The 27,729-nt window shown below is 38.4% G+C and overlaps 1 protein-coding gene across 1 annotated transcript; it reads right to left on the bottom strand.

Moving 5' to 3' along the window:
- Nucleotides 1-429: 429 nt before the first annotated feature.
- Nucleotides 430-27,729, bottom strand: LOC116153391 (ankyrin repeat domain-containing protein 26-like). Its single transcript, XM_064484588.1, has 15 exons — nucleotides 27,695-27,729; nucleotides 27,038-27,066; nucleotides 26,780-26,852; nucleotides 24,851-24,921; nucleotides 24,219-24,360; nucleotides 21,855-22,065; nucleotides 20,515-20,695; nucleotides 19,528-19,665; nucleotides 17,548-18,060; nucleotides 15,920-16,072; nucleotides 9,194-9,559; nucleotides 8,423-8,613; nucleotides 6,622-6,832; nucleotides 1,876-1,921; nucleotides 430-711 (listed from the first exon to the last, which is right to left on the bottom strand). Exons 5-14 carry the CDS (start codon nucleotides 24,346-24,348, stop codon nucleotides 1,910-1,912), a joined length of 2,106 nt encoding a protein of 701 aa, XP_064340658.1. The 5' UTR covers nucleotides 24,349-24,360; nucleotides 24,851-24,921; nucleotides 26,780-26,852; nucleotides 27,038-27,066; nucleotides 27,695-27,729; the 3' UTR covers nucleotides 430-711; nucleotides 1,876-1,909.

Here is a 27,729-nt window from a genome sequence, read left to right as displayed (position 1 = left end):
GAGTCTGGTGCTCAGAACTTGTCTCTAATTTTAAGACTGTTTCCAAAAAGTAAATAAATAGAGAAAATGAAAAGCCTGAGGCAGATTTCGTTTTCTCCATGAGGAAACATCTGTGAATCAGTGTTTAAGGTAACATATAGAAAGCTTGATGGCACTGTAACGATTGTTGTGATCCATCAGAACACTGCAACAGCCACAGCAGATCCAAACGATGTCCGTCTAAATCTTTAGGTCTATAGACAGTGATTAACGCTGCAAAATTCAAAAAAGCTATCAATCAACACGGCTCCATATCAACGACAAGTTTGGTGGGTGGCTGGGTGCTGTTTAAACAGCTGGCATCCGGGCTCAGTTTGAGTATATAATACTCCAGAGTGCTGGGTTTTATTCCCAAAATCTGCTTAAAAGTCAATGAGATGCAGAGAAACGTGATTTAAAATACTACATCAATTTTAATCATGCCCATAGAATGCAAGAGTATTTTCCCTTAATAAACAGTGTCAGTATCTTACATAATGGGAAGTAAATGAAATGTTAAGCAAACAGCCCAGCAGGTAAATGTTTCCTATTTATCTTGCACATCATATAATTATTCTTCAAAATCTCCACATATTCTTCACGTGCTTTCGAAACCAGATCTGGACTTAGACGTGACTCGTCCATTAAGGCTATGAGAGAGTCTCTAGGACTTAGATCCAAGTTCAGTAGTAGCTGGAAAGAAAATGAAAGAATTAGATTCTTTACTTAAAATACTTCATAGGTAACTAAATGTCAGTTTATTTTTTAAGAAAAGCTGAGACTCTTCTAAGTTTTAACAAGAACGAAAAATACCTACATACGATTACAACACAAAATACAAGATTACTACTCTAGACTTTGCCCAGGGCTGCATGTTGAATTAACTGCTCCTGTGGCTAAGGATCAGAGCCCCCGGTTTTCTCATTCTTCACTCATTTACTCGGCAACCATGTACTAAGTCACTGTGACAAGCACTGGAATCACAAGATGAAGGTGACAGAGCCCACCCTGAAAAATCATGTACCGTAAACTGGAAAAATAGATGAACCGGCAATTTCGGTACAGAGACATAAATGCCATGACAGGTATAAAAGAGGGCACAGATGGAACACTCAGAAGGGACGTCCAGCTTTGTGTCAATACTGTCCCCTCTTTGGTGGCCGTGACGTGTAAGCAGATACCCGAAGGAGGAGGAGAAAGTGTGGGCGGGAGAGGCAAGAAGCAAACACACAGAGCGGAGGCAGGAGGGGCGCCCGCGGAGCCGGACGCAGTCGGACCAGCCGCTGGAGCCAAGGGGCAGAGCAGGGGAGGAAAGAGATACGGCTGAAGCCTTTGGCAAGAGCCAGATCGATGTGGGTGTTTTTCTTCCAAGCTAAGGAATTTGGAATTTTTCCTGAGGGCAAAATGTTAACCCCTGACAAAGTGAATGACAGGAAATTAATTGTCATCCACCAGGGGACAGGTACATGAGCTGTGATTGCTTGTGTCTGGGTTTTTGGCCTCAGTCACTACCAAACTCGAGAAGCTGATGCCCTCCATGCTTTCTGAGAACAGGTCCGTGTGCAGGTGACAGGCCCACGGGGACAGCGGGAGAGGAAGGGCACAGCCAGAAATAGAGAGAGAACACAGACTTCCTGACTTTTTTTTAAAGCTATGGATCATGATGAATAAATGAGGAATAAGTACACTTATAATTATGAATGAAATTATGCTTTCACGTTTTTCATTAGATATGTGTAAGAAAAAAATTTAACATAGTATCTGTTATTCAAACAATAGAAAGAGGTGCCATTTACTGTTTACAGTGTATTTCGGAAATCAAAGTCTAAATTTAATTCAGAAATGTTGGCAACATACCTTCTTTTAATTCTCTATCTGTATTATTCTCCAACTACTTCCGCATCTGAAATAAGTCAAATATTATTTTTAATGTGTAAGTTAAACAAGAAACACTATCATAGGAATGACAGCTAGCTTATGAAATGTGGCCTTTAAATAAATACTTTTACGGACTTGACCTAACTTGAGGATTGCTTAAATAGAAAAAATACTCACAGGACTAAAATAAAATAAATTCCTACTTACTTTGATTTTAGATAATAGAGAACATATATATGAAAGGCTATTTAGATTCCCCTGATGGAAAGCACAATAAACACTGCCTTGTCGGATACACAAAATCTCAGAGGGCGATGCCTGATCTTATTAGCACAAAGAGTTTAAATAATTCAAGTCATGTTCTACACTGAATGCATTACTCTGCAGTTCTCAGAAAAACTGCCCTTTATAAAAGTTTAGTTTTTTTCACGTTAATGGATTTTTCCTTAAAATGAGGTTTCCATTCCTGCACTTTTAATTTTAAGATCTGTTCTTGCTAATGTTTTTAGCACAGAACTGCAGATGCATAAAATGAAGAAAAGTGTTCTGTTATAATGTCAAGTGAAAATTCTACTGGCAAACAAGTTAAGCAAATGTATTTTGCTCTCTGTATATGACTAAAATATTTATATCAGAAAATCTGCTTGGAGAAAAGAAAAGGAGAGACTAGCGACAGTTTCAAAAGTTGGATTCTGATTCACAACTTCCTAGAGTTAGAAATACGGAAAACAATACGTAATTCTTTAAATGTAACTTTGTTTCCATTCTAGAAATTAGGGCCAACTTTTTGAAACTTGACTTAATTAGTTAGGTATTTAATTATGAAATGTGTGGGGACATTTCAAACTACAAATGTCCCCACCTACAGTGTTCTTTTAAAAACCTTTCTTATAAAAGTCACCCGCTCACTAAACAGGGTCTAAACTAGTCCACCAGACATAATAAACACTGCGGTGGTAACAGCGACACGAGAGCTGAGGCCTTTGTAAATGTTAGGTGCAAAGACAAAATTTGGGGCTACCATTTGCCAGTATTTTCAGACTGTTTTCCATAACACTGTCTGACAAGAGCATTCTAAAGAGGCCTTCTGCCATCAACAACGTGGCAACAGTGCCAGGTGGGTCCTGTGAAGTGAAAAACGCCTAACAGATGAAGGGAGAAGACTTTACTGAAATAAATTCATATAACCGTTAATAAACACTACGCAAAATGTAGATCACACTTTCACATGAGCTGAATGTAAGATTACTATCTTTTCCTCTGCAAAGCTATTTTCCTAAATAGGTACTTCTGGGACCTTTATGTTTATTTCTACGTGAGGACCCCCATGTCCAGATGGTGGAAGTGGTCTGAAGTCCAACATTAATAAGGAGAAGGCACCTGCAGTTTTACTTAAACTTTTCCATTTAACAAAAACACAGAAAGGTGAGAAAATTATACACAGGAAGACAATGTATCAGCAAGTTTTAATTCTAATGGTTTTTAATTAGGAGCATTCTCTCCTAACTGGCAGTTTGCAGACTATGTCCCATAGAAATGGAAGGTCCCACTGCGGACACTGCAGGATTGAGGTCAAAACTGAGGTCACAGGCTGAAAGATAATGCTGCCCTCTCTTTCCGAGATCAATTTGATAAAAACACACTTGCCACACTCGTATACACACACGTTCATTTCCAAAGTGAATATGTTTTCAGATTATTGAAACTTTTCAGTTATACTTTGGTACCATTCTTATTTTAAATGTTATAAACATAAATACAATTCCAGAAATGTAATAAAATCAAGTCATTTAACTGCTTTGATTCATTATCCTCTTGTAAATAGGTTAATGTATGAAGGAAATGACACTTGTCAGTTTGTAACTATTAAATGCATGTATTTTGCAGCAGAGAAAAGAAACGAGAAAGTATTTGTTGATCAAGGAGCTAAAAAATTAAGTACAGAGAAAAAAGTGAATGAAAGAAAAACAACTGGAAGAAGTTGAGTGATTGTCTTTCAAAAGATAACACGCTTCCTCATTTGTCCATTCAGACAAAATGAAATGAGGGCAGGAGGGAGTCCACAGGGCAGACAGCTGATAGCAGAAACAAGGTTACTGAACTCTGCCTCTGCCTTATGAGAAGTGAGCTTAACTACTGTGATAGTTTGATTAGAATTAAAATTCAGAGTGGATGGGCCCTGCCTTGGAAGCCTACTTTTAAAAGAAACGTGACCAGATTCTGCTGAGACGCAGTGCTGTGTCATGTCAAAAGTTAAAGTCTTAGGAATGTTAATCGTTTTAGCTCTGGTGCACTGCTATAATCCCATTTAGAAAAAGGGCTGCTAAACTGAATGGACATTTGAGAAATTAAATTACTTAAATAAATCCTTAGAAAATGTTTGAAAGTGTTAGTAATACACCAAAAGTCCAAAATCAATGAGTGTAAAATTTAGTCTTCCTATTTAAAATAGATCTGAAGGACATTTATTAACTATTGTGGCCATGCTTCACGTTAGGCATACCAATACTAAAACACTCTTGAACACAAAATAATCTTTAAAACAGAGAAATTTTGTCTGTTATAATACTGTCTGGAATCCATTTTTAAGTTTTCAGTTCTCAGAAAAAAATTCTATGTGCAAGAAAATCTAACAGTGATGTATCTGCTCAGGATAATTTTAACTTTTTGTATTTTATAGTAATATAATTAAATAACACAATTGAGTAAAATTGTAAAATTGCTTCTGACATGTAGGACAAAACACCCCAGAAATAAACTAGAATGTGAAATCTGAGGGTAAAAATCAGCAAAACAGATACGGGGTCCATCTGTCACCGCTACAACGATGTCACGTGACAAGGCTATACTTCATGCAGCGGTAAGAGAGGCAATAAACCCAAGTGTTACGAACTGGAAAAAACTTGCTTCGACAACCAGCACGACTGAAGTCACAGACTTAGAGCAACACTTCTGTCAAGTTAGAAAAAAATGCTGAGTAAGCTGGAACTTCACAGTAGGAACAGTCCAAAATGTTAAAACCTTGCACATAAAGGAGAATGTTAAATTCAACCCCAATGCCATTTTTAACATTTTGCTTTCTAGAACCGTAGCTGAAAAGCTGTGGAAGTCTGTTGTTTTGTTAAGCCCCAGGCAAAAACCCAACCCTTCCTGTCATTTTAAACAGTATGTTCACACCTCTCATAGCATTACTTTATGTTTTCCCAGCAGAAATAATTACATCCCTAGCAATTCCACAAGTCACCTTCTTTCTCTAAGTCTGACTAAGAAATCTGTAAGCAGTAACTGTACAGTAACTCCTGTGAGGCGCCCGGCAGTGCTGAGGGAGATGTGTCTCTACCGGGTGGGGCTTGTTAACCTCCCTGCTAAACCTAGCATGATTCGGCCCCACGGCCCCACAGAACTACGTGTACCTCGGAACTACAACACTGAGGTTAAAATAAATCATTTTCCAGTGTATCTAGAAGTACTAAAACATAGACTCCTCTTTCCCCAAAAAAACATTAAAGAGAAAACTGTCCTCAGGAGCTTTCTCTTGCATTGCTTTTGCACTCACACTCTTCCACCATCATCCTGCAAAGTGACACACTGTCGATTTTTTGGTGACAACTAATGAAAACATTTCGAGTTTGCATCATGCTTAGCCACTGGCGGAAGTGTTAGCCATGCATTTTTCTTTTTTTTTAACACCACACAGTCCGGTTTCATGACTCTGAAGCACTTAGACTCAATTTACCCACAACACTGTCTACGAAACCTGAGCTTTTTTCTTCTTTGATTTATTATGACACGAAGCCAAGTGAGAAGAAATGGGTTGAGACCTCATATAACAAGGGCCAGTGTTACCCTTCTCTGCATCAAGAAGATCATGAAAACACCATCAAACCATAAACCAACGCACACCGCTTTAAATGGCTATTTTAACAACGATACACAATGAAACTGGTTGTAATTTAAACACTCCCTATCGTTGCCACCTCGGCATTCCTGCAGGTGAGGGCAAGACAGAGACATAAGTGAACTTCTTGTTAAAAATTTAAGTATTTGCTTTACTTGACTACATATTTAGAAATGTTCTACAACTGCTCAGTAAGACATTTCATAACAATTAAAATAACAATGCTATAAGTAAAATAGCAATTAAGGATGTACTCTTACAGAAGAAAATGATAAAAAGTTTAAACTTAAAAATGGAACTTAATATTTTTAGTGTTACAAGTTTATTGAATTCATAAAAAGAATTTATCTTGGATTCCTTTAACTAAAAAGCATCCGCATGTGGTTAAGTAGCTCAATGCCAATCATTTACTTATGCTTAGGGGTAGAAAAACTGGGCTGTAGCAAAACTTGAAAATTACTATCAACCAATGCCAAAACGAAATCAATCAGAAACTAAGCCAATCGATGGAAAGTGGATCTCTAGTTATTTGGCACTAATACTTAACTTCTAAAATAGAATTTAAAATGGAGCTTTTTAAGAAATTTAACATTTGTCAGTTTAGTTGCATCTATTGAATAAAGTTAATGACAGGTATCTCTTGAAAACTACAAGTCCAGGGACTTTAAAAAATTATAAAATTTGTCTCCTTTCTTTATTAGCACAATTAACTATGGCTTCTACTTAGTGTGCATCAGTCAAAGAAACAACTCAGAATTTCATCAAATTAAAAACAAGAATTGTATCAGAAATCTGAAACCCAAGGAAAAAAAGATAATATAACTAACCCGGAACAAGGGAACGCTCAAGTTAGTTGAAGGGTCGGAAAAAGTCCTGAAGCGCCTTCTTCGAGTAGGACTCCTTTTGGCCTCCACGCTAGTACCTGCAGCAGAAGGCTGTGCGCCAACAGGCCTTGCAGGAACAAAGCCAGCGAAAGAGCTCTTGTGCTGTCTCTCCAGCAGAAGCTTAGTGCTCACCTCGGCCAGCCTCTCATTAACCCTGCGAGGATCGCAAAACACAGATTTCATTCATTTCATTTTCTTCCTAAGTGATGTGTATTTTTACAGTTGCTATAATAGTAAGCAGATTGTCCCATTAAACTGCGTTTTAACACCAAAAATACGTCAGCGAAGACCTACTGTAAACAATTACAGTTTAAAACTGTCCTAAAGAAGGACGTACGTGCCTGGGGGGGGCGCTTAACTAACAAGTACTTCAAAGTGGGAAGAGTCAGAGATGGAGACGCCCCCACAGAGGACCCCCACTGCCTTCTGCACCGGCTGCATCTAGACATACTCACCCTCAGTAAACCAGTTTAGAAATAAAAGATAAACCATTCCTCAAAGCCATTTTCAAGCATTTGCTTTCACCCCCCTTATATACATATTTCACTCATTACCTGGGAGAAAGGAAGCATGCGGCACTGAGCAACAGTTTAGAGCCACCACCTCTGGGGGGCACCAGGCGGCACAGTCGATGGTGGGAAAGAACTCCGACAGCGCCAGGGGCAATTTCAAGTGTCCCCCAATTTCCCAAAGCTCACTTTGTTACTTCGCTTTTACCAGAGGCCTACATCAGCACCTGTTTTCCATAATCAAACTCTCAAGCGGATTTTCACTTTTATGGGAAAAAACCAAAAAGCCAGAATAGCGCTGGGTGTTTGTTTTAGCCCGAGCCATCAGAGGGGCATCAAGCGCCCCGAGCAGCGAGAGGGGCCCCACCGAGCTCCTTCCGCAGAACCACACTCAGTGTCCCGGCATCACGCCGCCACGGCTTAGGACTGTGTCCGTGAGCGCCTGTGCTTTATGCATATTTATTTCATGCATCCACCAGCAAGATATGTCCTAAGGTAACTGCCTCTTTGCTTTACATCGACAACTTTCATAGGAACGCTCTACTTTTGGATAGCGGGGAGACCTGTAGCTTGTAACACTGCTACTCAGGCACCGGAGGTGGGACCCGCCCTTTCTGTCTCCCACACACCCCCTTGGGCAGGCCACCACATTCTTCTTAGCCACTTTGTGAACCACTATGCTGCCCTTCACCCCTGTGTGAAGTTCCCCCTATTCCCCAAGCATGCCTTTATGTAGCAGAGACAAACTTAGAAGGGTACAGTACTTCGTCTCAGGGTGCCCACGAGCGGTGACACCAAATATCACAATCAAGAAAGTAAATTCACCAAACACCAGCATGGGGTCCCTTGGGTTTATATTGTGCTCTTCCAAAACACAGTTAATTTTAAACTCATTATCATTTCTATTTATGGGAATTCCAGCTAGAAATTTGTGATAATATGGCTGTCTAAATTACAAAGTTTGCAAAACCCCTAGCTTAAAGACTAGATCAGGTTAAATATATGCAAATATAAAAAATAAAGTCGTGTAAAAGCAACAAAAGGCAGGGAGATGCAAACTGCCCTGGACTGACATTTTAAAGGGGAGTTCATTTGCTAACATCATTTCCCCAAATTACACTATCTAGTTAGTTTTCACTTGCTGCTCACCTCATGAACCTGGCTCAGTAAGAATTATGCCTTAGAGGCAAATTAATGACCTGAGTTATTTTCTATAATTCTACGTTTTGACTTACGAGGTAAGTTCACTTGCCAAAGACTTTCTATTTTCTAGCTCTTGCAGGTATAGTTGTTTGTATTTTTCCAATTTGTTTTCATTACAATCACTTTTAAGTTCAGGCTCCAGATCTTTAACTCTGGGTTCCGTTTGACTAACTGAAGCACGCTTATACTCTTTCAACACGTTTTCTTGAAATCCTGCTTGTGCCTAAAGCAAATTAAAAGGATACAACTTTAAAAATAATTATAACCTGAGTAATTACAGTCTATTTGTTCCCTTTAGTTTTGAGTCAATGACTCAGAGAGCAATTTTAAGTGTGAGAAAAAAGCTGAATGTTAAACTACTTATCATCAATGTCAAGTGAATTAAATCTGAATTACAAAATTAAAGTTGAATCACTCTTATATTAGTACTCATGTAATGTGATAGTTCAAAGAATAAAAGGATCAATTTAAAATTTTAAAAGTTGAACAATACAACTTAAGAGCAATCCCCGAGTGTGGCACAGTATTTACATCACAATATATTCTTCTCCTCCTAGTAGTCTTGACTTACACCAATTGGTCTTAAAAATGATTCTCTAGTGAGAATTGTTCTGAAAGATCAATTTAGTGATAGTGATGATGGAAACTGAATTATTTAAAGGGAGTAACAAATGCAGCCTTCCTTCCAGAAATCTACAAAACCAACTGCTATATGGGAAGTAGAGGAAACACATAAAATGTACACATCAGAACTGTAATTCTCAGCAAAGTGAGTTAGAGCACGTTACAGATCAGTGTCTCACCTGTAAAAACTGGCTGATTTCTTTTAGTTTCTCTACTACATCATGTCTTGCTTGTTCTTCAGTTTCCTGTCTGTGCTGCACAGCCCGCCTGAGTTCTTTCAGTGCTTCTACTGCATCCCGTCTTGCTTGCTCTCCAGGCTCCCGTTTGTAATGCTCCACTTGGCTGCGTTCCACTGGGTTCATTTCGAGGTGACGTCTCAGGTTTACTGCTTCTTCCTCCAACTTCTTCTTCTCCTCCTCTAGTGCTTCACATTTCCTTTGCATCTCTTTCACAGGTAACAACTCCTTTAGAAGAAGCTGAGTTTCTGCACTCAGATGGAGAACTACTGAAGATGTAGACTCCTCTTTTGCTGGCAGATCAGCATTCTGCATGAAAAAGATAAAATTGTTTGGTAATGAGGTTAGCAGACTGAGAACAGCCTAACTCTAACCCAGCATCAAAGGTTGAAATAAATTCAGTTACAATAAAGTGGCATGTCTACCTTGTGGAATGGAGAAACTCAAATTACTCAGAAAATCAAGAAAAAAGTTCAAACCACCAAGAGTCACAAAAATATACTGTTTATTTTCATCATCTTTCTTATACGTTTGTACTTGATTTTACAATCTTACTTTTCTGTAGTTGTTTCATGTCTTTCCTACATAAAATGACTACAAGTCACCTCTTAGTAGAAAGTCTCTTAGCCCTTCCTTCCTCAAGTCTCAACTCTTCATGATTTTTAAAGTTTAGGGATATCATATTGAGTTACTTAGGGCTGAATTAATAAATGCCTCCCAAAACAAGACTTTGAAAAAAAGACTGCAATTAATACATCTTACAAATATGGATTCTAATGCCATAAGCCTTTCTCTGAACTACAAATACTTTATGCTAGTTTGAATTGCATGCCAAGGAGCAATGAATGATTCACAGAGTTAAGGAGAAATCCATCTCCTAGTGTAGTGGTTTAGTAAGATGACCGATACATTTTTCTAAACACACAAAAAAGCCTTAATTCTTGTAATCCTTTGTGCTCTCCACAAAACAAGAGAACATACTTAACAAAAACAAACAAAAAAACTTGCTGGAATTTCAGTGACACCGACTTGGGAAGAACTGCTTTCCTTCAGATAGAAGGATTATTTGCTGAGACAAGGCAGGCGGAGGTGGTGGTTGTAAAGCATCTCTACAAATTCCTTGGCACTTCCCCTGTGAAATTCCCTCCCCTGAAGTATATACTGGCCTCAGTTAACTGGTTTCCAGGGGACAGAATGCGGGGGCACTGCTGTGTGGTTTCTAAGGCTAAATGGCCTCTGACTTTCACTCCATAGGGATGCTCACCCTTAGAACCCAGCCACCACGTTGTGAAGCCCAGGCCACCTACTGAGTCTTTGTACACACAGCTGTCCCAGCTGATGACCCCAGGGAATGTCCTCAACGAAAGCCAGCTCCAAATTCCAGACATGTGCATGAACAAGCCTTTAGATTATTCTAGGGCCCGCTTGATGCCAAGTGGAGAAGAAATGAGCTGGCTCCACTGAGCCTTGTCTAAACACAGATTTGGGAACCAAGCAAATGCTGTTTGGAGTCACCAGGTTTTGAGGCAGTTTATTATATAAATTATTAGCAATAAATCACTGGCACAGATATTGATATTAAAAATGGGGCACAACCATTAGAAAAGAACCCAAACTGTGGGGATGCCTTTGCACCTGGAGGTAGGTGAAACCTGAACAGATGTAGAGACGAGTAAGAGTGAAAGCCCAAAGTGTCCACGAGACGGTTAGTGGAAGCCTGAGGGCCCTTGAAGGGCTGAGAGTGAAGGATTCTAGGCCAGGGAAGGAAATGACACTGAAACCGGAGGGAACGGGACACTTGCTACCGAACAGCTGAAAGTAAAATTGATGAGAGAGATAAGCTAAAACAAGCAAAAAGATTATTAAATAGAAAGGAACCAGGACTCAATGGGTTCAAATATCTCTATCCCATTTAAAGCATCTCCACACGCCCAATTTTCAAATAATGGGTAAGCAGAGAAATGGCTTCCGGCCGAAGATCAAATCTAGGGTGCTGCCAGGAAAACAGTCTAAAGATGAAGCCAAGACTTTGTTAAGACCTTGGAAAGGTTTAACGTGCTGCCTCAAATTCCTTTAAAGATCTTAAAAGCATAAGAATTTCAAAGGCACGGTCCCACAACAGCTTCACAGGAAGCCCAAGGTGAAGAGTTTATCTCAAAAAGACGTGAGAATAGCTTTTCCAATGGCAGGAACCCCAATAAAATTCACAGGAAACTCAAAGTTTTAAAGAGAACTGTGGTAGCAAAACTACTGCTTGCTAGCTTGGACTGAAAGAGACAAGACAGTGCAAAACGGGAAGAGGCCTTTGGGTTTTTCTTAGAAGGTCTACGAGGAGGAAGCTGTCTTCAGAGAACCACTCAGCTGCAAACGCAGGTCACTGCTCATGAAAGGGACAGAACCAAGAGCTCAGAGAGGGCGGCGAAGGAGAACCCCTCCCAGGGTTAGGACTAAGTCCTAATCAAAGAGCCGGCAGCATCGGGCTGCACTTCAGAACTGCTATGGGCCAGTGTGCCTCCCACCTTCCAGCTGTGAGTGAGGGAGTCCTTAGCAGTTCAGCAGAATGTCGGGTGTGTGGCGGCGAATAACCCGTGTCTCCTTATCCTCAAGCCTCAGCACTGAGGGGAGTGTTCCCAAGGGCTGTACTCCAGAACCAAAACGCCCAGGAACCTCAGCCCCACCTGGACCTGCGGAAGATGGGAAAGTAAGGCCCTGCACTGGAGCCTGAGCCTAACACCACAGCGACCGAGACCTGCTTGGGGACTGAGTGGGGATAAGTGGATATCTCATGGCGAAGCAGTAAGAAAACATTGTGGCTAGTGAGTAGATTATGCTGGGTTTTGAGTGTCTCCATAAATTTTCAAAATTAAATTCCATAAAAAAGGTAGAATATGGGCCAACCTTAAGTGACTTGCTCCTAATGAACAGAAAACAGTGAAAGTCACACCGAGTGAACTGCAGGGCTCAGTTTGAAAAGGCAATTCAGCTTCTGCCTCGCTCTTAACCCTGGAACCCAGTCTCAGGTGGGCAAGCTCAGGCCACAGAGACAGCTGACGTGTTCCAGGGGAGGGGGTCCACCTGCCTGCCCCACCTAAGCCACAGCCCACCACCCACATCAACCATCAGACATCAATGGATGAACCTTCACGTGATTCCAGCCCCCCGCCTTCGAGCTGCCCCACCTGAAACTGAGAGGAATAGAGGCCAGCTGTCTTGGCCACACTTTTCCTAAGTGCAGGTTGTGAACAAAATAAATGCTTATTTAAGCCACTGAACTTTGGGGAGTTTGTTAGGCAAAAACAGATAAGCAGAAAAGTGGATGAAAAAAGACAGTAAGAAATGTAACTTGAATATAGTAGAAATTGGTCTCCTAGAAACTGGAGTGTAACAAACGTTGAGATTAACTTATTAATGACAAAGTGCTGATGAGAAGCAGCAGATAACTGAAAGAAAGACCTCAGAACTAGCGAGAGGGAAGATACTTTAGCGTTCCTCCAATTACAGCTCCTTACAAACAGGCATGTATTTCACAGTTTCCCCTCAACTTTGAGGTTAAGGAAGACTGGTGAGCAAGGAGACACAGGATTTGAAGTCTAATAATTGAAAAACAAATAGGAAGAGTCAGTTTACCAAAATCAGCCTTTTTACCTCATTTCAATTAACTGAAATTCTAAGAGACAGGCAGTTTGAGAACGTATTAATCTAGCACTCACTCTTCATTTTCCTTTTCTCAGAGAGAAAATAAAATATTATGGAACCATAAATGTAGTGTCCTTTCACAGTATTTAAATTAAATACAATTTTTCCTTTACCTTACTTAAAAGCTTGTTGGTAAGGGAAGGTAAGATTGTCTCAGCTTCATGTTGTAGCACAATGCTTCTCCATATCAGAGATTGGCTTTGAACTTTTGAAATTCAAATTACTAATCTGTTATCTGTTTCTGATAAACTGATTGAATATTATCTAATTTTTAACAGCTGTACTCTTGGAAAATTTTCCTTGGATGGGATGAAATATTTATTTCATTAATTATGCATTAAGCTATAGAATACAGCTAGGCACCTCTCCTTTTAAGTAAAAGGAGGTAGACACAGGGAGCTGAGGATACAGGATGTACACCAAGAACAAGATCGGCACCAGTGTTGCACACAAGAACCAAGCCAAAAGAGGACTTCATCGTGAACGGCAAGATGATGGATTAGAGAGGTTTCCAAAGAGGAAGGTTGATTTAATCTTTCCCAGGCTTAACATTTTGCCTCTAGATAGTGAAATCTATGGATGAGTCTATGAATTATAATGAATGCAACATAATGAAGTATATTGCAGACTGAGTCAGCAGACCCCGTGACCATGATTTGATGGAAACTGGAGTGAAGTGGGAGGCACTGGGTGAGAAACTAAAGGTCTGAATGGGGGGGAAGGGATGGACTTTACCTTTGCAAGCCTACTTTCTGTCATGTCACAGAGTCAGCAAGGCATAAGCTGGCCACAGGCCCCTTCTCGAAGCAGCAGATCTCCACAGAAGTAGAGTTACAGACATTCCGTGACACTGACTTTTTATTATTATGTAAAACAACTGGAAATATGCAAGAAGACTCGGAAAGGGTTCTCAGAACATCTGAATTGGTACTGGCATAGGACAGACATAGATCAATGCATCACCACTGAGAATCTAAAAGAAACCCTCACATTTACGGTCAATTGATTTTCAATACGAGTGTCAAATAACTGAATGAGACAATAATAGTCTTTTTAACAAATGGTACTGGGACAACTGGATATCCACAAGCAAAAGAACAAAATTCGACCTCTACTTCATACAATATATAAAAAATTAACTCAAAATGAAAAAGCTAAAACTACAAAATTCTTAGAAGAAAACACAGGCGTGTGTCTTCATGACTGGATCTGGCACTTGTTTCTTAGGAAAGTAAAAGACAGAAATAGATTAACTGAACTTCATCAATATTAAAAACTTCTACTCTTCAAAGGACACCATCAAGAAGGTAAGAAGGCAAGCTCCTGAACAGGAGGAAATACTTGAAAATCTTACGTCTGATCAAAGGCTTGCACCCAGGATACAAAAAGAACTCTGACAATTCAATCATAAAAAGACAACCCAATTTGAAAATGGGCAAAAACCTAAACAGACAGGTCTTCAAAAAGATACACAAACGGATAAGCACATGAAAAGATCCCCAACATTCTTAGTCATCAGGAAAATGCAAATCAAAGCCACAATGAGATGCCAGCTCACACCTAGCAGGAGAGCTGGTGGCCAGAGGTGACAGGAATGCATAGAAATTGGGAGAATTATACACTTTGGATAAAAATGTTAGATGGTGCAGCCACTCTGGAAAACAGTATGGCAGGTCCTCAGAAGGTTAAACAGAGTTACCATATGACCCATACGACAGCATTTCCATTCTTAAGTCTGTTCCCCAAAGAAATGGAAACATGTTTACATCCAAACTTGGACAGAAATGTTCACAGCAGCATTATTAGCAATAGCCAAAAAGCAGAGGCAACCCAAAGGTCCATCAACTGATGGATGGGTAAAAGGTTTAGCCCCACAACCGAGTACTGTTCGACAATAAACAGAAATGGAAACACTGACAAGCACTGTAACATGGATGAAACTTGAAGATGTTTTGTCAAATGAAAAAAGCTAATCATGAAGGACCACACAGCATGTGATTCCATTCCTGGGAAACACCCAGAGCAGGCACATCTATAGAGACAGAAATCAGACTGGTGGTTGCCAGGGGATGGGGGGCTACGGTGCTGGGGGTGATGGCCAAGGGATGCAGGCTTTCTTCTTGGGGTGATGGGAATGTTCTAAAATTGATTGTGGTGACAGCTGCACATCTCTGAATATACTAGGAGATACTAACTATGCATCCGAAATGGGCGAATTATATGATACGTGAATTTTTTCTTTTTTGGTGGAGGGAAGTAATTAAGTTTTACTTATTTATTTTTAGAGGAGGTACAGGGGATCGAACCCAGGACCTTGTGTATGCTAAGCATGCACTCTACCACTTGAGTTATGCAATCCCCTTATAATATGTGAATTATATTTGAACAAAGTTAAAAAAAAAAAAAAACCCAGAGGCAGGATCTAGCCAATTGTCTTAATTCTCTATTTTGGGTGTACAGATGTGATCTGAATTTCTCCGTGCATTGACAACATCTCTAAAATGAAGAGAAAATGAAGGCAATGCCTAACTTCAACTGGTTTGTATAATGACCTTTCTGCACAAGGCATTCTGAAATCCATGAAATAAATACACACAGATTCGATACCCATTCACAAAAGTGAAGATGAGACATGACAATTTTCTGGAACATTCCATGAAACATTATCCTCTGATTTGACCTAGCTTGCCTCATTGTGGTGAGAGATCACTAAAAAATACTGTTTAATAGGAAACAAAAGTTAACTTCTGTGAGGAAAGAGGTATAAATCTCAACTTCTCTAAGGGTAAGTATTATAAGAAAAAAATAAAGAATGGCAGAATGAAAGTCCAAGTTTAAGAAACAAGCGCATTATAAAGATAATAAAAGTGAAATTATAATGAAGATGCAAAAGAAAGCTGTCCCTGAAAAGCTAGTGTCCTGCAACACTCTGGGCTGCACACTCACGGCCGACGTGCTGAATTTCATACGTACTGGATTCGCAGTTTGATGTGACTTCCTCTCTCCATCCCGTCTCTTGTTTTCTGAATTAGTCTTATGATGTGCTGTCACCTCCAGGGACGCTTCCAACATGGACACTCTCTTTCGGGTGTCAGTCACTTCTTGTTGAAGCTGTCTGATATGGGCCTAAAGAGATAACTCTGTTACTGAATTTTAAGTCATCTTATCATTAAGTTACATTAATAATATATAACTCCAACAAATGGACGTTGAGAACTATCCCCACAGACATCAATTCGCCTTCTTTTCCTCATAGGCACACATTCCTGTTTACTGAGTTCCATTAAAGACACAGAAGATGTGACCCTCCTGCCTTACCGACAGTAAGTTAACTTAGACGATGGATGCAGCCCCACCAGCCATTCCCTGCCCCTCCCAGGAAGTGGCCGAGCTTTACCCCCACTGAAGTCTCAAACAGAAAGGGGTGTGTGGGTGGGATGAGTGGTGGTAAATTCCACACTTTGGAACATTCTCCCTCTTTCTCATTAGAGGCTTAAGTTCAGAGTTCTTCACATATTCAATCTGGTGTTTAAAGCCTTCCAATAGACTCCTATCCCACAATAAAAACGAGGTTATTCCAATGGCCTTTGGGGACCCGAGACAACCTGGCCTCCCCTGCCTCCTGGACTGCAGCTCCTATGGCTCCCCCCACCCCTCCCACTCACTCCCTTCCTGCCACTCAGGACTCTGGCTGCTCCTCCTCAGTCTGAAAATGGGACCCCAATGCCAAACTCGAACATCACAGAGCGCTCTAGTTCCTCTGTACTGGACAAACTTAGAGCCAAATGACAGTAACTGAGCCTTGCAATGAGAACTGTGAGCACATTATTTGAAAAAATGTTCAAAGTAAACTGTAAATAGAACAGGGGAGACTAAGTCAAACAGAGTTTTGTTAAAATTTACATTTGTCCCAAATTATGACTGAATGAAAAGTAGATGCCTTTAAGCAGTGGAGAGGTCATAACAATATGTGATTTGAGATGGAAATATTTCTAAATTTAATTCCAATTGACATGAATAAAAATAAAGTTATATCAACGAACAATGTATGAAAAACTACTGAAGGAAAAGTACTGCAAGATACAGCATTTACACATCAGTTCATCTGGGAAATCTGGATTTAACTGTCAAGGTAATCCACACAATTGAATCTTTTCTCTCTCTCTCTCTCTCTCTCTCTCTTTTTTTTTTTTTTTTGTTTACTTTTTTTGTTCACACAACTGAATCTTAATTTCAAAATACTCATTTTAGTTCTGAGCATTTCATTTATCTGCTTCACGATACTAAAATGTGGTGACAGAAAGATTAAAATGATTTGGGCAGTATAAATTACTAAGACCTGCCTGTATCTGTCAACAACTTATAGCTTAATCTCTTAGAATTTCAGGTGACACGGCATCTTTACTCAAAGTAAAGCACCTCTCAGGTCTAATTTTTGTCTGCTGGATACAAGAAATGCCTTTAGGCTGCTTTACAGTGTATATATTTATAGCCCGCACATTTCTCATATTCAACTAGTTTCAACGTTCAGCTTTCATCAGATACTACTTTGAATTTTCTTTGAGGAAGTATGAAAATTGGTTCCCTTTCTGGGTACTTACTTCCATTTCTGCTCTGTCCGTTTCATACTGACACAGTCTGTGCTTTAAACATCTGCATTCATCGATTAACTCCTTGTTTCCTTCCTCCAGCGTCAGAACTCGTCTGCTCATGGCTTCAAGTTTTCCCATGTGATCCAGAAACAGCTGTGGGATATTAAGTATTGTCTCTTCACTTCTGCCTTCATTTTGAGCAACTTCCAGTCGCTGTCGAAGCAACGTGTTTTCACTCTGTAGTTTACATATTGTCTCCTTCAAGAACGCCTGCTTTCCAAAGTATTTGCTGTATTCCCCTTGTTTGCTCTGAGACAAGGGTTCAGTTTCCTTGTTTGAACGCTGGGCTTGGCCTCGGTCCCTATGCACGCATTCTAATACCAACGTCGTTGGTCTAAGAACATCTCTCCTGGGATGGAGCTCAATTTCTGGGCCACGGAATTGACGTTCAGCTTCAGGAAGTTGCTGAGGAAGCACCTTGCTGCTATCTTTTGGGTCAGACAGCTCAAAATCCATTGTGTCCTGTAAGTGAAACCCCTCATCTCTTACTCTTTGAACTGTACGCAATAAACTGACATATCATAATTTCCTTTGAAGTGAAAGACTAATCTCTAAGTTTATACAACAAAAACTTTGCAGTAACTGGGTATCCAACTGGAAGAACTTAAGGTGGATACAAATCTCAAACTTTAAACAACCAGAAATCCCCCAAAGTTCAAAAATTTAATGAAAGACAGTGAATCCATGAAAGTAAAAAAGAAACCACAAAAGGATGTTTAAGAAGCTCAGAATCGGAAAGGCCTTTCTTTCTCTGAAATACAACAAACCCAAAAGGCTTAAAAAAATACAACAAACCCAAAAGGCTTAAAAAAATGAATAAATCTGACTACACTTAAAAATTATATCTGACATCTTACCTTTACAGCTACCCCCAAAGTAAGAGCCTTAGCTCTGTATAAATTGGGACAGGTTAGGTTTCCTAAAAACTTCTTTCCTGAGAATATTCCATAAATATTCTCCCTTTCTAACATTTTTAGAGCGAGTTATAAGAATTATGTCTACGGATAAATGATAAATCTAAGCACTGTTCCAAGCACATCTACAAACATCAGTTAACTCATTTAGCTGTGACAATTCTGGAATAAAGGGTTGGAAACACAAGCAAGCTGCAGGGTTTCCCCCAGGGCTTCTGACTCTGACACTTACACCACACCAACGCTACTTCTCTAGGATAAATACATAAACACAACGGAAGCCTTGTACTTCCCTAATGGTGAACACACTATAGGTCAAGAAGGTCAAATTAACAGAGCTCTTCTTAGAAAATCAGGACACTATTTGCTTCTGCAATAATTTTGATTTCTTCTTCATGGTGTTTATAACAGTAATGGATGTGAAATAGCAGGGAAATACAGTGAACTGTTTTATTAAAAATAAAATACTGATCAATAAATTATCACTCAGTACAGATTACGGCATATCTATCACTATATTCGAAATCTCCTTGTACTGAAATCGGATACTACATGGAGCAGGGCGTTCCTTTTCAATACACGTAGGAGAATGACACCCAAACTACAGTTTCTGAACTGGCTACGCTTTTCCCTCCTTACCATCAGTGGAAATGATAAAGTTACCTCTCCATTCGTCTATCAAAGGAGTGAGATCACTGCCAGAAACTAGAATGCCTGCCGTTAGGAGCAACAGTTTTGAGATAATGGAAAGTTCATCAATTCCTATGGGCAATATTAACAGCCTCTCCTTGGATGAGGCCATTGTGAATGTCACTACATCACTGTTGCCGGCAAGTGGACTTGAATTCAAAATACTGCTTTATCCAATGGACCGGAAATGAAACCTCCAGAAAATATATTTACATATATAGGCTTTTAAAACCCTCTATACTTTCTGTACCTACAGTATTGGTTTTTAAACTATGTAAGTATACAAATTCATACACACACGTTTGAAGATGACTAAAGAAAATACCTCAGCATTCATTTTCTTAGTAGCCTTTTCTGCCTCCTTTTGTTGGGAAAGATGATGGGCCAGGATGTCATCTTGTATTACTCTGGCATTCTGCACTCGAGAACGTTCTCTCTGAGCGTCATTTCGCTCTTCTAAAACCTGGAGACATATTACATTAGGTTTTGGGTTTTATACCATGAAAAAAAGTCAAAAAAAGCTTAGGAGGGGAATCTTTAAAAAAATTTTTTAAACCTGTTAAAAAGAAGTAGACTTTTTAAGCACAGGGACTTTTAATGCATATAAATAACTCAAATTCTAATATACATGACAGCTAAATTTATCACAGAGCAAAAACACAAGGGATGTAGTATCATGAAAGAAAAACTTTTTTAACACTTTTGAAATTGAGTTATAGTCATTTAACAATGTTGTGTCACATTCCACTGTAGAGCACAAGTTTTCAGTTGTACATGAACATATATATATTCATTGTGACTGTTTTTTGTTGTGAGCTACCACAAGATCTTGCATATATTTCCCTGTGCTATACAGTATAATCTTGCTTATCTATTCTGCATATGCCTGTCAGTATCTACAAATTTTGAAATCCCAGTGAAAGAAAATTTCTTTATAAGGCATTTAACCAGTTCCATCATAGTCTCAAGGCGATTTAACCTGGATTTTAACTTCAAAAAGCCAAAATTAACACATGGATTTGAATTAGACTTGTTATTTTGTTGAACGGACCAAAACTGTCAATCCTTATGTTAATGATTAAGCTCAATTTAACTTCCATTCCTTCATTCAGAAAAGACACAGAGCATCTGTTAGATGCCAAGAACACCAAGAAATTAGTAAATTAAGCTCTAAATGTCATAGTTCATATCTAGTATGAGATAACTTTTATTTGTTTTAAATGAAAATATAGATTCATTCAAAAGAATATTATAAATAATATTGATGAAACAGTGTTAGAGATATGAAACTTTCACGTTAAGGCTAATTTACCTGATTTGGTTTATTCCTTACGCCCTTCGGTTTGCATTCTAGTGCTCGGGCAGGGCTTTCAATCTGTTGCTTCAGGAAAACTTGCTCATTGTCTTGTTTCTCTTTTCTTTTTAAATCATCCTCAGGTTTTTCATATAATGTATAAGCATTTTTCTTCTTTGTTTCTTGTTCTAATGTGAATCTGCAGTGAAATATGCTTACCTTAAAATTTATTTTGTTAGAAAATAAAAAGTTCATTTTATGATCTGGTTCTTCACATGCTGATTTATTACCCTAATGGAATTTCTATGTTCTCAATTTTTTTTTCATTTCTAAGTCTCACATTTTAAATTCCTCACTTCAATCTCTTCATAAAGATACACACAGACACACACACACGTTTGAAAAGTAACAATGAAAAGACAAAATGCTACTGAGTTTCAATCAAGAGTAACTCTGGTCAATAGTGTAGGAAAGAAATTTTGCAATTATTCACTAAGGTTTGAATTGAAAATTACCCTCTTTTCCCCACATAGTCATAAGTTACTCCTTCATTGGGACAGAGAAATTAGTTACTAGTTAAAAGAGAAGTTGCTATTTAGAAACAAGTTTATAAGTTCATGAGAGATAAAATTTCAACTTCCTGAAGTATTACAGGGACTCCTACATGATCTCCAGCGGAAGGTAACATCCGCAGGCATCTTTTCCAGAACACAGACCCGCTAATTAGCATAATCCAAGGCGAGGCTGGGGAGTCTACTCCCTGATGCCCTACACTTTGTTTCTTCTTTTGCAATACTTGAACTTACCTTGTTGAATATTATTTATTTAGTAAATCATTTTTAAAAACCTTTTGGTACAAGGCAGGATCCATAGTAAGTAATTAAAAAATAAAGAGTAATCCACGCTTTCAGCATAGACCTTTGAACTAATCTTATCTCTGTATGAGAGCGATGCTGAATAAACTAACCAGTAATCACTTTCCACTTTACTTTTTAGTCCATCCATTCATATGTTAACAATCAAACTGCATAAACTTTTTTTTAAAGTTTCTGCCTTGAGAAAAATGGTCATTTCATAATTCTGCAAGTGGGAATGTAAAGTAATACAAACTTTCTGGAGAACAATTGAGAGATAAAGATCAAAGAATTTTTTTAAAGAAATGTAGAATGAGGAGATATATATATATATATATATTGCTGTGTTATTTCCAAGAGTCTCACATTCCACAATATTAATGAAATGTTCTCCCCTGTAAAATCCGAAAAGGGAAGTTAGCAATTATGACTTCTCCTACATACCTACAGTATTAAAGTAAATATAGAGTTCAAATATTTCTTTAAAACCAAGAAATTCAGTACCTCATTTGGCGGAGCTCTCGTTCCCACTCCATATTTTGAAGTTTTAACTGTGATTTTGCTTCTCTTGTTTTCAGCAGCTCTGTGTGTAGCCAGTTCACCTTCTTTTCCATTTCTTTAAGTTTTCCTCTAAGTCGTGTGCAGTCAGATTCTTTAAGTTCTATTGATCTGAATGAATCAACTGGATCCTGAATTTTCAATAACCTATCAGAATCTGCATTAGGAAGAAAACAAAAATAGAAACAAAACATATGAATAATTTTTGTGTATAAAGGACTGTGCACTTTCACATTCATTCATCCATACATTGAACAAATGGATATTGAGCATCTATAACGTGGAAGACATTCTTCTAAGTTCTGCAGATATTAAAAGAATGACAAAGTAATATTATGAACATTATGCAAATAAATTTGACAATTCAGATGAAGTGGGTAAAATTCCTTGAAAGAGAGGAATTACAAAAGCTCAATTAAGAAAGAACAAATAAGCTAAAAAGCCCTACATCTAAAAACCAAAACAAAAGTCCTATTTAAAGACCTTATGACAAAGAAAATTCCAGTCCCAATGGTTACACTGGTGAATTCTTCCAAATATTTTAGGAAAATTTAATACCGATTCTACACAAATTCTCCTCAAAAAACGAAGAGGAAGAAATATGTCCTCATTCTATAAAACTCACATTACCCTGAATCCAAAACCAGACAAAGACATTACAAGAAAGAAAACTAATGTCGTGAAAATGGAGGTAAAATTTCTAAACAAAACATTAGCAAATTAAATCCAACAATGCAGGATAATTCATCGTGACCAAGTCGGGTGTATCCCAAGAATGCAGGGCTGTTTTAACACGTAAAAATCAATGTTATTCACCATATTAACAAACTAAAACAGAAACCATATGATCGTGTCAGTGGATAAAAAGAGGCACTTGCCAAACCTCAACATCTATTCCTGATAAAAACTTCCAGCAAACTGGGAACCAAGGGAACGTCTTCACTACGAAAAAGATCCGTGCTAAGCCGACAGCTGGTATCATACACAATGGTGAAAAACGGAATGCTTTTCCCAGAAGGTGAGGAACCGGACAGGAGTGGCTTCTCTTACTCCTTCTATTCAGCACTGTACAGGAGCCTGTGCAATCAGGCAAAATAAAGAAACAAAAGGCATCTGGATGGGAAATGAAGAGGTAAAAGTGTCTGCTAATCAGCGGGGAATATGACTACATGGTGCAAGTCAGCTAACTCCAACTTGTGGGCTGGGTTGCTTGCTTTGGTAAATAAACTTTTACTGAAATACAGCCACGTCCATTAACTTGTGTATTGTCTACGGCTACTCTTGTTGCAACGGTGACAGAGCTGATTAGCTGTGAGAGAATGTATTTATTGGCTGCAAGTCTTAAATGTGAACTATCCTTAGTAACACAGTAATTTAATGAAGAAAAAGTTTGACTACCTCTCGTTATGTAGAAAATCTGAGAGAATCCATAAAAACACTACTAGAACTAACAAATGGGTTCAGCCAGGTTGGAGGGCACAGAGTCAGTATACACAAAACAACTGTATTTCTATCATCAGAAAATAAAATTTAAAATATATTGTTTAAAGACAAATAAATAAAAATATGCTACTTATAACCTCACTGAAAAATAAGAAATACAGGTAAACTCAAAAAAGACAAAAACACCCAGACACTAAAAATTCTAAAATCTTGCTGAGAAAATCAAGGAAGACCTATATAAATCGAGTAATAAACTTTGTTCAGGGTTAAAAATTCCATATTGTTAAGAAGTCAATTCTCCCCAAATTAATCTACAGATTCAACATAATCTACATCTCATTTCCAGGACACTAGCAGACTTTTTTTTTTTTTTTTACATTGAAAAGCTGATTCTAAAATTCATGTGGAAAGAAGGGTAAAAAAAGGAAACAAGACGAAGCCAGAGGACTGTGGCCTTTAACCATGGAGCTACGAGTGGCAGGAGCTGGATTTTAGGCAAGGAGGTAACAAAGACCTGAATTTTAAAAACTGTCTAGTAATCTTGGTTGCGGTGTAGACCAAGGTCCCAGGAGGTGGAACGGCGGAGAAGAAAGTCCTGAGGTGATTTCAGTGTTCTAGGAGGGAAGTAGTGATACCCTGACCTTGGGTGAAGGCGTAGGAGCCCCAGAGTCAACAGAAAGCACAGGGAGAGGGAACGGCCACAGCCCCTGGCTGGCAGCGCACAACACGTCTGCTTCTGCTTTAACACAGCGCAGGTTCCTGAGACGCAGCGGACTGTAACGGAGCCGCGCTCCCTGGGCGGCACTAGGTGTGCACACGTTGCCGCGAGACACTTAGAAAGGCTGTGTAGTCACACGGGGGTCCTACCTTTACTCTCCGGGCCAAGTCGCTCGATTAGCCTCAGTGTGTTCTTATAATTAGGGGAAAGCGACTCGCAATCCTCGGAAGCTGTCCCCGGTGACCGAGGTAAGTCATCGAGGCCATCCAGAGAATTCATCTGCTCTTTGACCTACAAATAAATAATGCTATTTCACACTGTCTCCCACATTGTTATAAAATATGCTCAGTGTACAGAGGTGATCGATATCTATCTTTTTATGAGAGAAAAAACACAGACACTTCTCGAAAGAACTGATTTCTGTCAAAAGGCTAACTTTATCAGTAGTGTTTCTAAATGATCTTGAAGTAAACGTTTCTACAACAAAGGAGGATTTTCTGTTTTTCCACTCTACCATTTATAATTTTTTTTTTAACTACAGGAAAACAATATTCAGGAAGGTTTTTTGCCTGAATTCCAAGGATAAAATTTAACTATAAATTAGTATATATCCTAACAATACTTTAAGTTTTGTAACTAGATAAAATCCTATTAAATCTAGATATTAAATAGTGATTTATTGACTCTAAAAGTCTAGTTTGAAAGGCAATTTCTTTTCAACTGTTATTAAAGCACAGAAAACAGTATTAAAGAAGAAATTTAAATTTACAATTTTACATACCTGTGAGAGGTTATTTTCCCTTCCATCACGTCTTTCTTCCTCTTCCTCAGATGTGCTTTCTAAGTCTAGGTCTGCTGAGAAATGAATATGCTTAGTTAAAATTCACTACTTAGGACAGCTAGATAAAAGGCATCATCTTTATAAAAACGTAAAACACATTTCATCAATTGACAGTTTAAATTAAGCTTAATCTTTAGCTGGATATTTACTTCTTTAAGAAATACTCCTAATTATTTAAAATTTCAACAAACTATTTGGGAAATACTAGATGTTACCAGATTAAAGGCATACAAACATCTCAAAGTTTCACTCACAAATTGATTCACCAGACATGAACAAAACAAAGAAATAAAACAAAATTTAAAAATACAGTAGAAATATACAAAGTCACCTTCTCTACCTCCTAACAGTACCTTTTTAACAACATACCAAGCTTCAAGAGCAATGTTATTCATGCTTCCCAAAATTACTGTTACTTTTTATGCTTTTATCTTTCCTTTATCTGAAACGTTTCCCTCTATTGTTCTGACAAGTTCCTTTTCCTCTTTGAAGACTCAGCCTGCTCTGTGAAGTCCTCCTTGATTGCAGCACTCTTTCTGCAGAGACACAGGGATCTCTTTCCTTGGAGTTACCTTGGTACTTCACAGATTTTTCTAGTGTGTCTTCACCAGCTGAACTCTAAACTATTTCTTTATATGTCTATCCTCTTTGCTCCTCTGCTGCAGAGGACAAACTCTTAAAAGTATCTTTGTATAAACAGTATTTATTAGAAAAACTTTGAGTTGATAGCTTGTAGTCACTACTATAGGAGATAACTGAGAATCTTTTGTAAATACAACATTAATTCTACAGGTAAGGAAAGAAAAGATAAAACTATAGGAGCAGAAAAAATATTGTATGACTTATTACTACAGCTCTGATTATATCACTGGTTTCACATACATGAGCCCTGTTTAAAACAGCAGTTCTCAGGTGCCATCCGAGAAGCCCTGAAGCCCCAAGTTCCCTCCATCTAGGAAGTCCTGGAGGTCAAAACTAATTTCACAGTAATACTGAACGCTATTTTCATTCTCATTCTCCGTTAAGTGTGCAGTGGAGGTTTCCAGATACATGACATGTGATAACATTATAGCTCTAATGGCTAACGCAATGTTTCTGTGTGCTTGTTTTTTAAATCTTTCAGTTTCATTTTCTAATATACTAAACATCAATACATACAACCCACTTAAAAGTTCTTCAGAATTCTCAATAATTTTTCATAGTATAAAAAATATCCTAAACCCCAAAACTTTTAGGATTATTTTTGAAAAGATCATGTCTACCAAATACTAAGGTAGGACTAATAACTTCCATCATTTTTAATAATCAAAGACACCACACACACACTCTCCTAATCAAAACATCCAGTTGGCTTAAGATCTTTGGGCTAGGGAAATAGCTCAGTGGTAGAGCACAAGCTTAGCATGCACAAGGTTCTGGGTTCAATCCCTAGGACCTCCATTAATAAATAAGTACAGAAATAAATAAATATCAACAATGTGATAGCACTCGATGAAATCATTAAAGTGAAATATGACTGACATGTTAGCAAGTGAAGCTTTACCCTACGTAAGGGCCAGAATTCAATTAAGCATTTTAAAACTGGAAAAATCTTAGAACCTAATAATCAATCTCTCAGAATCCCCGAGAAGTATAGGGACTCCAAGCTGAGCACTTTAGTGTCTCCCAACATCAATAGAAACATCCGAGTCAAAGCTGACATTTTACAAATCTATTTCTTAGGCTTATATATATTTTTCAAACATGGATACCGATCATAACATCTGCCTTACTTATGTCATCTTTCAATTAAATTTGAAAAAGTAAAAGGAATTAGGAAGAAGAAGACTGTACTTCATTTCAGAGTTAAATTTGTATTGCAAAATTTACCTGATTTGAATCTTTGTAAATTCTTCTTTGCTCCTGTTTTTTTAGGAACAGAATCTTTCACTCCAACTGCAGGCTGAATGGTTTTTGAAACAAACCGATTAATAATGTACATTTGATACAATCTGTAGTAATAATCCAAGGGGGGAGGGTCTAGCTCAGTGGCAGAGTGCCTGCTTAGCAGTGCATGAGGTCCTAGGCTAAGTTCCCAGTACCCTCATTAAAAAAAAATATTCAAGATAAAAGTATAAAAGTTTTTACCTTCAGGTGAGGATATTTTTCAGTAGCATCTAAAAGCCAAAAGGGACACATAATCAATTATAAGTAAATATGAAAGCCAACTATCCAGTCATGCAGTTAGTACTGAGAGCAATCCTCATGCTTGCTTTGGAAATGAACACGTTAGGTTTCGGTGTTTTGATTTTCAGGGGCAGTTAGGACAGCAACAAGGCAGAAATAGGAATCCATTATAGATACTCAATAAAGAGCAGGAATATAGGTTTAACAAAACATGCAGGTAAGATCTCAAAAGTACGATTATGTTTCAAATGACTTTATAAACTAGAAACGTGCATATGTACCAGTGTGAACATGCTGCCCGAGGAGGACAAAAGCGATCTTTAATCAGAGGAACAAGTCACGGCTCCAAGAAGACAAATGTGAAAGCTGACGGTAAAACGCAACAGCACATCTTCCATGCGACTGACACCATTAGACTACAAGTATATACCACGCTCTTCAATTCGTCCTGTGATTTAGGAAGTCCACAGTTGTGATGGCAGTTCATTTGAATGTGCAATTCACTTCTCGTCAGAGAAAGTGTTATGAATTGATCGGCTTGGATACACACTTGTAGAATAATCGTTCATAAAAATATTCATTTTTTTCCATACCCACATGGGCTACCGGTGTGCCTACATTTCTTGGATCCTCTAGCCGTCAAAGTTTCTTGA

This window comes from Camelus dromedarius, chromosome 3 (genome assembly GCF_036321535.1).
Source record: "Camelus dromedarius isolate mCamDro1 chromosome 3, mCamDro1.pat, whole genome shotgun sequence".
NCBI classification, from domain to species: domain Eukaryota; kingdom Metazoa; phylum Chordata; class Mammalia; order Artiodactyla; family Camelidae; genus Camelus; species Camelus dromedarius.
The sequence above is the reverse complement of the archived record's forward strand: the minus strand, read 5'-3'. Positions and strand labels throughout refer to the sequence as shown.